Source organism: Prunus dulcis, chromosome 2 (genome assembly GCF_902201215.1).
Source record: "Prunus dulcis chromosome 2, ALMONDv2, whole genome shotgun sequence".
NCBI lineage: Eukaryota > Viridiplantae > Streptophyta > Magnoliopsida > Rosales > Rosaceae > Prunus > Prunus dulcis.
The window spans coordinates 6,776,788-6,789,993 of NC_047651.1; the positions used below are offsets into that span (position 1 = coordinate 6,776,788).

The 13,206-nt window shown below is 34.3% G+C and overlaps 1 protein-coding gene across 1 annotated transcript; it reads left to right on the forward strand.

Annotated features, from left to right (window-relative positions):
• Window positions 1-4,921: 4,921 nt before the first annotated feature.
• Window positions 4,922-6,554, forward strand: LOC117619631 (gibberellin 3-beta-dioxygenase 1-like). The gene is made up of 2 exons (XM_034349628.1): window positions 4,922-5,432; window positions 5,741-6,554. Exons 1-2 carry the CDS (start codon window positions 4,954-4,956, stop codon window positions 6,330-6,332), a joined length of 1,071 nt encoding a protein of 356 aa, XP_034205519.1. The 5' UTR covers window positions 4,922-4,953; the 3' UTR covers window positions 6,333-6,554.
• Window positions 6,555-13,206: the final 6,652 nt, after the last annotated feature.

The window sequence follows — 13,206 nt, forward strand, 5'->3', positions numbered from 1 at the left end:
TTGTTACATTGGGCATAGAAAATGGTTACCAATCAATCATCCATATAGGAGGCAGCGTGCAGCTTTTAATGGGAAACCTGAATATGGCATACCTCCCGAGCCATTAACCGGAGAAGAAGTGCTGCATATGGTTGAAAATGGTGACAGAGTTTGTTGGAAGAAGAAATCAATATTCTTTGATCTCCAGTATTGGAAATACCTTCCTGTGAGGCATGCCCTAGATGTTATGCACATTGAGAAGAATGTTTGCGATAGTATCATTGGTACATTGCTGGAGATCCCTGGAAAAAAATAAAGATGGGATTGCTGCTCGATTAGATTTATTGAACATGGGGGTCAAAACTGATTTGCAACCCAAGTATGGAGGAAGACGTACTCGTTTGCCTCCTGGGCCTTGGAATTTGTCAAGAGCAGAGAAGAGAGAGGTTTGCAATTCTTTCTATGGTATGAAGGTCCCTGAAGGTTATTCTTCAAATATTAAAAATCTTGTATCTTTACAAGATTCAAGACTTCTTGGCCTTAAATCACATGATTGTCATACCTTAATGCAACAATTGCTCCCTGTGGCAATTCGTTCTGCTTTGGAGAAGCCTGCAAGGTATGCAATAACTCGTTTGTGCTTCTTCTTCAATGCTATATGTGCAAAGACTGCTGATGTTTCCAAGCTAGATAAGTTGGAAGAAGATGTAGTAGTTACTCTGTGTTTGCTTGAGAAGTACTTTCCCCCTTCGTTCTTTGATATCATGGTTCATCTAGTAGTACATCTTGTCAGAGAAGTTCGCCTATGTGGGCCAGTATATTTTAGGTGGATGTATCCGTTTGAAAGATATATGAAAGTGCTGAAGGGGTATGTTCAGAATCGTACTCGTCCTGAAGGTTGCATTGCTGAGCGGTATATAGCTGAAAAAGCGGTAGAGTTTTGTACTCAGCATTTATCCGATGTTAGTACAGTTGGAGTGCCTTCAAGCCAAAAGATGGGAGTTTCAAAGCCATTATCAGGTTGCACAGTGAGCGTAGTTGATCAGGACATGTTGAATCAAGCACATCTATATGTCTTGGAGAATACAGAGGAAGTCCTACCTTATATCGAGTACGTATGAGTTTTATTCTTCAAGTTTCCATTTTAAATTATTTTTTATGTTTATCTTATATATTTGGGACCGTAATGCTTGAATTTTTCGTGTCATGTAGGCAACATATGATCCACATCAAGACTGCTTATCCAAAATTTAGAAAGAGAACAAAGTGGCAGCAGGATAAGCACAATAGCACTTTCATTCAATGGCTACGCTTCAAGGTATATGTTGTTGAATAACATATTTCTTTTTTAATTTTCTTCTTATTTCTATGTTAGATTGAATTAAGATTTGATTAATTTGCAGGTTCAAAGTGAACTTGAGGAAGACAATAATGGCGTACCAGAAAATTTAAGGTGGCTAGCAACTGGTCCAAACATGGCAGTGCCATTATATAGGAGCTATCTTATTAAAGGTATTAAATTCAATATCAAGGCACAAGATGATGTGCGGACAACTCAAAATAGTGGAGTTTATTTACTTGCACAAACCATGCAAGTTGTTAGTGCCAAGGATAAAAACCCAATTCTCTCAAATATGGGTTTCTATGGTGTCATTCAAGAAATTTGGGACCTTGACTACCAAAAGTTTACAATCCCAGCCTTTAGGTGTGATTGGATAGATAGTTCTGGTCTTGTAGTCGACGAACTTGGATTTACCCTTGTAGATTTGAGTAAAATTGGACATAGGAATGACCAATTTGTTTTGGCTTCTCAAGTCAAACAAATATTTTTTTTTGACGACCCGATGCATCGTGGTTGGTCGGTAGTTTTATCAATGCCTAATAGAGAATATAATGATGTTATTGGTGATGAAGTCTTAGGTGATGTGATAATTGAGTGTGAGCCATTTACTAGAGGGATGCCAAATGTTGACACATTTGATGAACTGGTGGGTGAGTTAGGTGGTCAAAATATTCGAGATGGGTGTGAAGATATATGGATTGAATGATGCTTATGTAATTGGCAATGTATGACATTCATTTTATAATATATTGTAATGTGATTTCTTCACTTTCATTATACAGGTTTTGGCCACAAAACAATCAGTGCAAAAAATACTGGATCCAGATTAAATCATTATATTCTGCATAAAAAACAACTTCTGTTCAAATAAAACACGACGTTATGGTTAACCATTTATTCAGCATATTTACCGACGCCTTAAAGCAACGTAACAATGAAGAACCACGACGCTATTGTGAAGCAATTATCCAGGATCTCACGTCGGGGAAGGATTAAGAACAGCCATGTAATCCAAAATAACACGACTCCAATCCCATAATACCGACGCCTAAAAATGAGATTAAATATCTGAACATTAATTTAGAACCGACGTGGTTTATTAAATGCGTCGTAAATATTGACGTTGTTTAGAAGTTCAACGTCGTCTACATTAATAAGTACGTCGTGAGTACTGAATACATATAAATACAACGCCGACTATATAAATGCCACCGACGTTGTTTCGCATTTCAACGTCAACAACATAAATACATACGTCGTAAATAATGACACAGACAGCTATATCTACGTCATCTTTTTTAGACCAATCGAAGTGGAAAACTTATTTCACGACGGTCTTTTGTAAATAAGAGACGTAGTAGTTTTCAATAACGTCGCCTTCTCATGTATTTAAAGACGTAGTAGTTTTCAATAAGAGACAGAGTAGTTTTCAATAACGTCGTGAAAATTATATTTAACGGCGTAATGTTTTAAATATCGCCGTTGTATGCCTATCTTGCGGCCTTTTTCTTCTAATATGTCATATTTTTCCTTTTTAACGACGGTGATTTGTTTGTGTTGGTCGTCTATTCTCATCCTCGACTATTTTTAAAAACTTATGCAGACTAAACACGTCTGTTTTTATTTTTTTCGACGTTGTTTTATTTAACAACGTCTAATTTATCGTCGTTGTTGTTTCTGAAAATAGGACGTATAAATTTTGTAATACGACTCTCATATATTAGTAACCGAAGTTGTTTGTTTTTTCAACGTCTAATATATAAATACATACGTCGTAAACAATGACACTGACAACTATTTCCACGCCATGTTTTATAGAAAAATCGAAGTGGAAAATGTATTATACGACGGCTGTTTTTATATATGCGACGTAGTAGGAATCAATAACGCCGTCTTCTAATTTTCTTAAAGACGTCATATTTTTTGTTGTCGTGAAAAGTATATTTAACGGCGTATTATTTTAATTTGCGTCGTTGGATGTCTATTTTGCGGCCTTGTTCTGTTAATATGTGTCATATTTTTCCTTTCTAACGACGGTTTATTCATATATTTTTACATCCTTGCCATCAGACTTCATATTTTATTTATAATTTATTCCAAGCATTTCATTAAGTGCCATAATTGTAATTAAAACTCCCTATTAATAGCATATCAATCACCCCATTTCTTTTGGTTGTCATTCCCTCTAAAAATATAGGTATATTATTTACCAAAAACAATTAACAAAAATAGGTCAATTACTTTGTAATTGAAATTTTCGTACATTTTTCATAAATTAAAAATAGATACACAATAATTTATAGAAAATAGATACGTTGTATAATTGAAATTTATGCACATTTTTTATAAATTAGAAATAGGTACATTACATAGAAGAAAAAAAGAAGTTCATTAAAAAAATATTTTAAAAACAAAACAATAAATAGATTATCAAATTATTTTTCAACATAATTATAATGTACACTATTATTCATAAAACTATAATAAAAAAGAATACTAGTCGTATAATTCATGAAAAGAAAACAACATTAATTCCTAAATTTAATATTGAATTTAAATTATTAATACTTTAAATAGATTACTAGTCGTAATTCATAGAAGAAAACACCATTAATTCAAAAATAGATTACTAGTCATAAAATAGATTACTAATACTTTAATGTGGAATTTAATATTTAATTTCAAATAAGTTTTTAAATTAGTTCCTACATCCATTACAACTATTTAGAGATATTACCAAATTCAACGAGTGTCATTAATTACACCCCCCCATAACACATTAGCTTATAAATAGGGGTAGTTTTGGAATCCAAAAAATACAATAAATCAGATTTTAAAGAAAAATACAATAAATCAGATTTTAAGTTATATTAGGTAACTTGCTTAGTTGGATCCTAGTTATTGGGTATTATTTGAAAAAATTGGGTATTTTACATAGAAAACTAAAGGAAAGGGTTGTAGGTAATTTAAAATAAATTTTATGGGTCTAAGTTCAATTTACTAAAAAAATAAACATATTAATAAGTGAGGAACCAAAATGCAAAACCATGATAAAAGTACTAAAACAGAAACTTCTTCTTACTTGACGGATCTGCATCCTCTAATTTACTTTTTGATCATTTTTGCTCCTTTTTAATGTAACTGCCAACCTATTTTCTTCATATATATAATCCTCTCATTTATTTATTTTTATCGTTTTCTTCCCTCTTTTTCATCAATTCAGCTGCTACTCATTTATACATTTTCATTACTCTCTCCTTTTGGATCCTCTCTTTTAATTTTTCATCATTTTCTCCCCCTTTTAAGTTTATACATGCACAATGAAACTGATCCAATAGAGAGAGAGAGAGAGAGAGAGAGAGAGAGAGAGAGAGCCAACTCTCTCAAAAAACCAAAATCCAAAAGTCAACTTTTATTTAATTTTCTTTTTTTGAACTTATCATTCTCACTCTTTTTTATTTTTATTTCCGCAACGTCTATCTCTTTTGGGGTGGGGGTAGTTAGGCTGGGGTGTTTGGGTAAGCTTGGCAGCATCATTATATATATACGCGCTAAATGCATATAAATTACATCCAAGAACAATCTCTCTCTCTCTCTCTCTCTCTCTCTCTCTCTCAACATTTGCTCTAACAATGGCTCCAACTGCAACAGCCCCTGATGCTCACAACTCCAAAACTTTCGATGTTATTCTGGGAAAGGTACCAGATGACTTCAATTCATTGCATGAGATACCAGAAGAGTATGCATGGACAAACCTCAATGAAAATCCATCTTTAGACTCAGATTCTGTGCCCATCATTGATCTAAATGACCCAAATGCCTCCCAACTCATTAGCCATGCATGCAGGACTTGGGGTGTGTTCCAACTCATAAATCATGGCGTCCCCAACAATGTGGTTGAAGACATGGAATCTGTTGCTCAAAGCCTTTTCTCTCTACCAGCCGAACAAAAGCTCAAAGTAGCCCGAGGACCCGGTGGCATTTCTGGTTACGGCCCCCTGCTCATATCTGCCTTTTGGGATAAGAAACTTTGGTCTGAGTGCTTCACTATTCTTGGTTCACCACTTGAACATTATGCCAAACTTTGGCCCCAAGGGTACACCAAAAACTGGTACTCACAGTACTCACACACACAACTTATATATTATTATTTTTAATTCATGATTTTAACATGTACTCTTGATATATATTATTGACATATTAATAATGCATCAATGCGTTCTCGACATGTTCTCGAAAACAACATGTTACATATCTCCATGCATTTTTTGTACCATATAACATACATTATCTAATTAGCAAAAATTACGATTCAAGGTTTAAGGTTTGAACTTACTTGATATGTTACGTATTGTACTATATGTAGAATATCTTTGTTTTGCATTTTGCATTAACCAAAGTATTGATTTTCTTTTTCAGTTCTATTACCGAAGAATATGATAAAGAATTGGGAAGGCTTTGCTCAAGGCTGATGTGGATAATGCTTGCCTCATTAGGTATATCCAAGGAAGATGTCAAGTGGTCTGGCCCCAAAGGTGATAACCAAGAGGCACATGTCCTCCAGTTGAATTCTTACCCTGCTTGTCCTGATCCTGATCGGGCCATGGGTCTTGTTGCCCATACTGATTCAACCCTTGTCACCATTGTCCACCAAAGTAAGATCTGTGGCTTGCAAGTTTTCCAAGAGGGCACCGGTTGGTTTACGGTTCCACCGGTTCCCGGCGCTATGGTAGTCAACGTCGGTGACCTCATGCACATATTATCTAACGGGTCGTATGTGAGTGTCCTCCATCGGGTACTGGTGAACCAAACTCAGCCCCGGCTATCAGTTGTTTATACTTATGGACCACCAGACAATGTCCCAATCTCACCCATACCAAAACTACTAAGCGCAAGCCACCCTGCCCTCTACCCACCCGTCGCCAATTGGAGTGAGTACATTGACACCAAGACAAAGCTCAAGGGCAAGGCACTTGCATCACTCCGGCTTTATGAGCCTCTTACAAATTGATCGTGTTGTTTCGTAGGTCTGAATGATCAGACAGTAAGAATAGAAGTAATTACCATATCAAATAAAATCTTCCGTGGTCAAAATGTCACGTGCGTTTTGCTTATATGTGAAGTTTGTATTGGCCGCTAGTGCCCAAGGACCTTTCTATGAAAGATATAGTGGGAAAATTGTCCAATTTGAAATATTTCAGTAATTGGAGCAAAAAACCAGCATCTTTGCCCCGAAAGACATGATTTAAGCTATAAAAAAAAACCTAACAATATAATTAGGTGGTGTTTCAAAATTGAACTTTTTATAAACAGACCCATTATAATATGACATTTTATATATAAAAAAACCCTTCATGTCCAATGCTTTAGAAAAACTCTATGCTGTATTTGCAAGTTTCAAGTGAAAAAATTGCAACGCATTAAAAACCAATTAAAAAATGGCAAGCGGTTAATTAAGGGCTTTTTCCTCCACATAGTTTCTTTAAGGGTTTTTGTATAAAATGTCATGTTGGAATAGGTCTATTTGTGAAAATCCTATCAAAATTTATGAAAAGAGTATTAAAATTCAATGGCTCTAGAAGCCTCCGAAGAAGACAAGCAAACATTAGAATAGGAGAAACCAAACATGAGAATAGGAGAAAATGACATTTCCTAGTTCTCAACGTTTCCAAACACAGAAATGAACATCCTCCATTCTCATCTTGTGAGATTAGACATGAGAATTTCATTCCCATGAAGTTCAATATGCAAACGAAATGGACACTTAAATGGATCTGATTCAGAAATATTTATAGACTTTAAAAAAAAAAAAAAAATCCCATTAGTAAACTGGTACCTTTTATTTTAGTAAAGAAACTCTTTACACACATACACCATTCTCCAAAAAATCAAACATACATAAGAAGTAAAATTTATATTATATATTGAATCAGATCATCATCGGAAAAGAACAATTTAAATTTGATTTAATTTGTTAAGTTGATGGATTATTGGATTCGAATCATAATTAAAGAGTGCTGCTAAATGAACCCTAAAATTAACTGAGTACACCCTACTACCAAACTATTTATTGAATTACTAATTTACCCTAATATAAAATGACCAAAAAAGATATAAAAAACTGTGAAACAAATATAATTGTAATAAGTACACCCTACTTGCCACATATTCAACCATAATCAAATAGTGAGCATTGGCAGAGGGGGCAACGAGGTGTCACTGAATGTTCGAAGATCCTACGTTGAACTTGAATTGATTTTGGCGTTGAATTATTGTCTTGCCTTGAAACTTGTAAGAGGCTATTTCTCTGTTCTATTTATCTATTAAACTTGAATTATTGTCTTGCCTCCACGATTCCTTATTGTAGGTGATGGTTGGCAACATATTTGAAAATAAAGACAAGGATACTGATGATGTTGTACAAGAAACATGAAGATGATTTTCTAGAGACGTGGTTATGGTTGCAATTGAGGCAATATTTTGTTTGATTCAGTTAATTTTGTGGTTTTTGTGCATGTAAGACTTTGGCGCTTGAGGTATACAAGCTATTAGCTGAATGAAACATTTTGGCATTTGGTTTTTTTTACTTTGTGGTTGCGGGAGGAACCGACTATTGGTGGGATATGTTTCTATTTTTTCTTTCCAAAGGCTTTTGATTTTGTTTCTTTACTTTGTGTGATAGTATATTAAGGTGTAGAAGGATATTTTTGGTAGTTACATAGGGTATACTTAGATCATATGGTGTACTCAGTTAATTTTAAGATTCGTTTAGCAGCACTCTAAGGGGAGGTGTATTCAATTGAGATTTTAATAGATTGTTTTGAAGCTTAAAAGTCCATTAGTATTCAATTAGGATTTTTAAGTAATCAATAAAAGTACGTTGGTATTCAATTGGGATTAGGATTTTTAAGTAATCAATAAAAGAACATTGGTATTCAATTAGAATTTTTAAGTAGCCAATAAAAGTACTGTGGTATTCAAAAACTTATCAATTTTAAAGTATTTCAATAAGTGGTGATTATGTGAGATTTTTAAATGAGTAATATAAATACCAAATCTCATAACAAATCTGACCATTACATGCCTGATTCTTATAACCCACAAACTGCCCCCAGCAAGAACCAATAAAAAGAACCACCAACACACCAGAGCAGATAACTGAAAAAATGACACCAGACTAGGTATAAAAAAACAAATGTATGTCTTCAGACTGGAATCACGTCAAATCACCTAGCCCAGCAAACTAACTCCTTGGGGGCATGGCAGTCATCGTATTGAAGGATAAAGACCAACAAAGTTGGGGATCTGGCTGCCCAGACCTCCAAGTTATGAATGACAAACTTGTTGAACAGATTCTAAATATTGCAGTGAGAGTTGGTGTGGAATTTCAAGTGAAGTGGGTAGAGGATGAGAAGATTATGGTGGTTCTAACATCTCACATCGACAACGGTGAGGGGGTAATGCACCTTATATGTACATGCCCATCTCCATCTAGAACGAGGCCTTTTGGGAGCTTACTGACTTCGGAGTCATGAGAACTTTGAAGTTAAGCGAGTTTGGGCTAGAGCAATCCCAGGATGGGTGTGACAACAATTTTTGGTCCAAGTCTTGACAAAACTAGGAGTGGTCATTGGGTTAGGAGAACGTGGCTGAACCGAATCCAATCTACACTGGGCAAATTTATTTTGGAGAATACAAAAAAATCCTAAGTGAAATTGCAATCTATTAAAATCATAAGTAGAATCATATAATTTCAAGGGAAATAGCTCTAAATGCCACCTTTATTATAATTTTTTCTGAAAATACCACATCTCCCCAATTTTTTTGCAACTATCACTTATAAATATTTATTTATTATTCACTTATTGCACACATATCACTTTTCTCTGAAATTTAGTTCTCTCTCTCTCTCTCTCTCTCTCTCTCTCTCTCTCTCTCCATCTAGCTAACTACGCATCTTCTCACGAAGAAGAAGATCAAGAACAACCTACAGAAACCCACAACTTTGCCCTCAAAACCCAGTTCTTCCTCTTCCTCTCTGTTTTCTTCTCTACCCAAATTCAAACCCCAATTTCGTCTCTCTTTGAATCCCTTCTGCAACCTAAACAAACCCAAACAAAACCATCTTTTCTGAATATGACAGCATGTGTTGGCATTAGGTGGCCATTGTTTGAGCATTTTGGTCCAATTTTGGGGGGTTTTGAAGTCTGGGTTTACATGCCCTCTTCAAGAACAGCTTCTCCAGAAAATGAATTGTTGGGAATATGTAAGTTTTGATGTTAAATTGAACTAACTACGCATCTTCTCAAGAAGAAGAAGATCAAGAACAACCTACAAAACCCACAGCTTTGCCCTCAAAACCCAGTTCTTCCTCTTCCTCTTTGTTTTCTTTTCTACCCAAATCCAAACCCCAATTTCGTCTCTCTTCGAATCCCTTTTGCAACCTAAACAAACCCAAACAAAACCATCTTTTTTTAATATGACAGCATGTGTTGGCATTAGGTGGCCATTGTTTGAGCATTTTGGTCCAATTTTGGGGGGTTTTGAAGTTTGGGTTTACATGCCCTCTTCAAGAACAGCAATCGTATTGTGATTTTATTGCGGTTGTATTGTAGTCGTATTGCTTTTGTATTGCTATGGTATTGTTGTTATATTGATTTTTTTTGGTGTTTTATTGATATGTTACTGTAATTTAATAGGAATATATGTTGATATCATTTTTCTTTATCTGCTTGTGATTTGAGTAGGAGTTGAGATTATTCTTGGCTGAAGTATTATTTACGATCTCTCTCTTTCTCTCTCTTCTCTCTCTCTCTCTGCTCTTTGTATTTTTCTCAACATTTATGTGTTAATTTAATGTCTGGCATTGTTTTGGAACCATAATCATTGTCAATCTCATTGTTTCTTTAAAAGATTGCTGTGAAATTGTTACTTCATTTTCTTCTTTCCTTTGTTTTAAGATATTTTTGTTTGGAGAAAAAGAACTCTGTTTTTGTAATCTAAAAGACTAGGTATCTATGTCCCACATCTTGGGACTAATTGAATGTGCTTTTTGATATTGAAAGGAAGCTGGCATCTTTGGTTGAAAAAATGAAGGTGTTACTGCTGAAGTAATTTCTACTTGATTTCAATTTGCCTATAAAACTTGTTGAATGGTGCTCAACAAGTTGGGTTTTTGTAGCTTGAGTTGGCGTATAATTTAGGTTCGTTTTTTGCATGTGAGTGTTTTAATGGATTATATCTTCTACCTGTATGTTTGTCAAATCTCAATCATGTTTCTGAGATGAGTTGTGCAGTAGTGTTGGTTGAAAATTAATATGTTATTTATTCATTGAAGCATATTGTTTCCCGATGGTGAGTACTTGACCAAATTATAATTTGCTGTAGTTTTGTCTTGACAATTTATGTTTCTCTCTTTTTTTCTTTTCAAATTGCACAAGGAAAAAGCCACACCCAACTCATTTCCTTGTGAAGAACAAATTTGAGGTTAACAATTACACAATGTGTTTTAGCTGGTTTGTGCAGACACTGATGTGCAAGTCATACACTGGCATTGGAGACCATTTTGTGCATAATGTAATGTGTAGACAAGGAGTTCTTTGAGATGCCATTTGAAGAGAAAAGCAAAGCTTCTATTATGAAAATGCTAAGCAAACTTGCAGCAAACTGTACACATCATTGATTATACTTGTTATTAGGCCCCAAGAATTAGTAAGGACATAAGATATCATGTATTCTTCTTGTGGAGCCGTATGTTTCTAATATTTGTGTAATGTACTTGATATTATTTTTGAGGTCATTATTATAATGATATGAAATTTTCATACATGGTTATTATTTTTTATGTACTATTTATTATATGTAGCAACTGAATATTGTAATAGTTCAACAATTAGAACAATATATAATATGGGAAAGAGAGTACAAAGACATCCATACGGTACTTGTTTATTGTCATTTTATTGCTTTTGCATTGGTTGTCTATTGCCCCTTTATTGATTGTTTATTGCTTTCATATTGCTTTTGTATTGCATGTATATTGCCACTTTATAATCTACATGACATTATAATGGAGTGGAAGCAACTATGGATATCATCAAAATTAACCATTCTTACATTATCGTCTTTTATGTTTCAAAACTGTCGTATACGTGACTGCCGTCTCTTGCTCAAGATCCCAAAGTTTTCAAGTAAATTGAATTAAAATTTCATTTAATGGTATCAAAATAATTACATGGTCTCGTATACAATAATATTCAATACAATTTTTTTATTTCACATAATCTTAAAAAATGACCAAGTATCTCAAGAATTAACAAATTGAAAACAAAAATCTCCTATTTAATTGTTGAATTTACATGAAGCATCATCCCTTTTACTCTTGCAGCTGCTCAAGCCTAGTCCCCCTTCAAAAGTCATGATCCAAAATTCACTAGCTGACTAGTCTCTCCAATCTACCAAAATATTTCATTCATTTATAGAATATAAGATAAACAAACCGAAAAACATGAAGCTCTCGAAGGCAAATATTTCATTCATTGATAGAATCTAAGATATTTAATGAGTATACTTCCATACAAAGTCATCAATTATTTTTATCAAATGCAGAATGACATGTCAACCATTGTGTTTTCACCCCACAAATTTGCTAATTTGAAGCACAATGACATCTTCTAAATATACACTCTAGCTATGTTCAACTATATGTCTGTTATGTATAAGCTTTTCATAATTTCTTGTCATTTAAAAACTTTTGTTGGTATTGAACTCAAGACACCAATGAAAACATTTTGAGGCAGTTTGAATACGTACAACATAGCAAACTATCACAATTGAAGAATACCTCTTACCCAAGATGTGTGACATAGATACACTGCTGGCATACAAGACTTTTCAAATTTTAGACAGCCAAAGTTTAAGTGCAAAAGTAGTAAATTGACATACATAAAGTCTGGATCTTGTTGATCAGAAAACACTCACCATGAGTACCTAGTCTTTTAGATTACAAAAACAGAGTTCTTTTTCTCCAAACAAAAATATCTTAAAACAAAGGAAAGAAGAAAATGAAGTAACAATTTCACAGCAATCTTTTAAAGAAACAATGAGATTGACAATGATTATGGTTCCAAAACAATGCCAGACATTAAATTAACACATAAATGTTGAGAAAAATACAAAGAGCAAAGAGAGAGAAAGAGAGAGAAAGAGAGAGATCGTAAATAATACTTCAGCCAAGAATAATCTCAACTCCTACTCAAATCACAAGCAGATAAAGAAAAATGATATCAACATATATTCCTATTAAATTACAGTAACATATCAATAAAACACCAAAAAAAATCAATATAACAGCAATACCATAGCAATACAAAAGCAATACGACTACAATACAACCGCAATAAAATCACAATACGATTGCTGTTCTTGAAGAGGGCATGTAAACCCAGACTTCAAAACCCCCCAAAATTGGACCAAAATGCTCAAACAATGGCCACCTAATGCCAACACATGCTGTCATATTCAGAAAAGATGGTTTTGTTTGGGTTTGTTTAGGTTGCAAAAGGGATTCGAAGAGAGACGAAATTGGGGTTTGGATTTGGGTAGAAAAGAAAACAAAGAGGAAGAGGAAGAACTGGGTTTTGAGGGCAAAGCTGTGGGTTTTGTAGGTTGTTCTTGATCTTCTTCTTCGTGAGAAGATGCGTAGTTAGTTCAATTTAACATCAAAACTTACATATTCCCAACAATTCATTTTCTGGAGAAGCTGTTCTTGAAGAGGGCATGTAAACCCAGACTTCAAAACCCCCCAAAATTGGACCAAAATGCTCAAACAATGGCCACCTAATGCCAACACATGCTGTCATATTCAGAAAAGATGGTTTTGTTTG

Coding starts and splice junctions, on each gene's coding strand:
- LOC117619631 (XM_034349628.1), top strand. CDS start 4,954: ATGGCTCCAACTGCAACAGCCCCTGATGCTCACAACTCCAAAACTTTC. Junction 5,433..5,740: donor CAAGGGTACACCAAAAACTG/GTACTCACAGTA, acceptor TTTCTTTTTCAG/TTCTATTACCGAAGAATATG.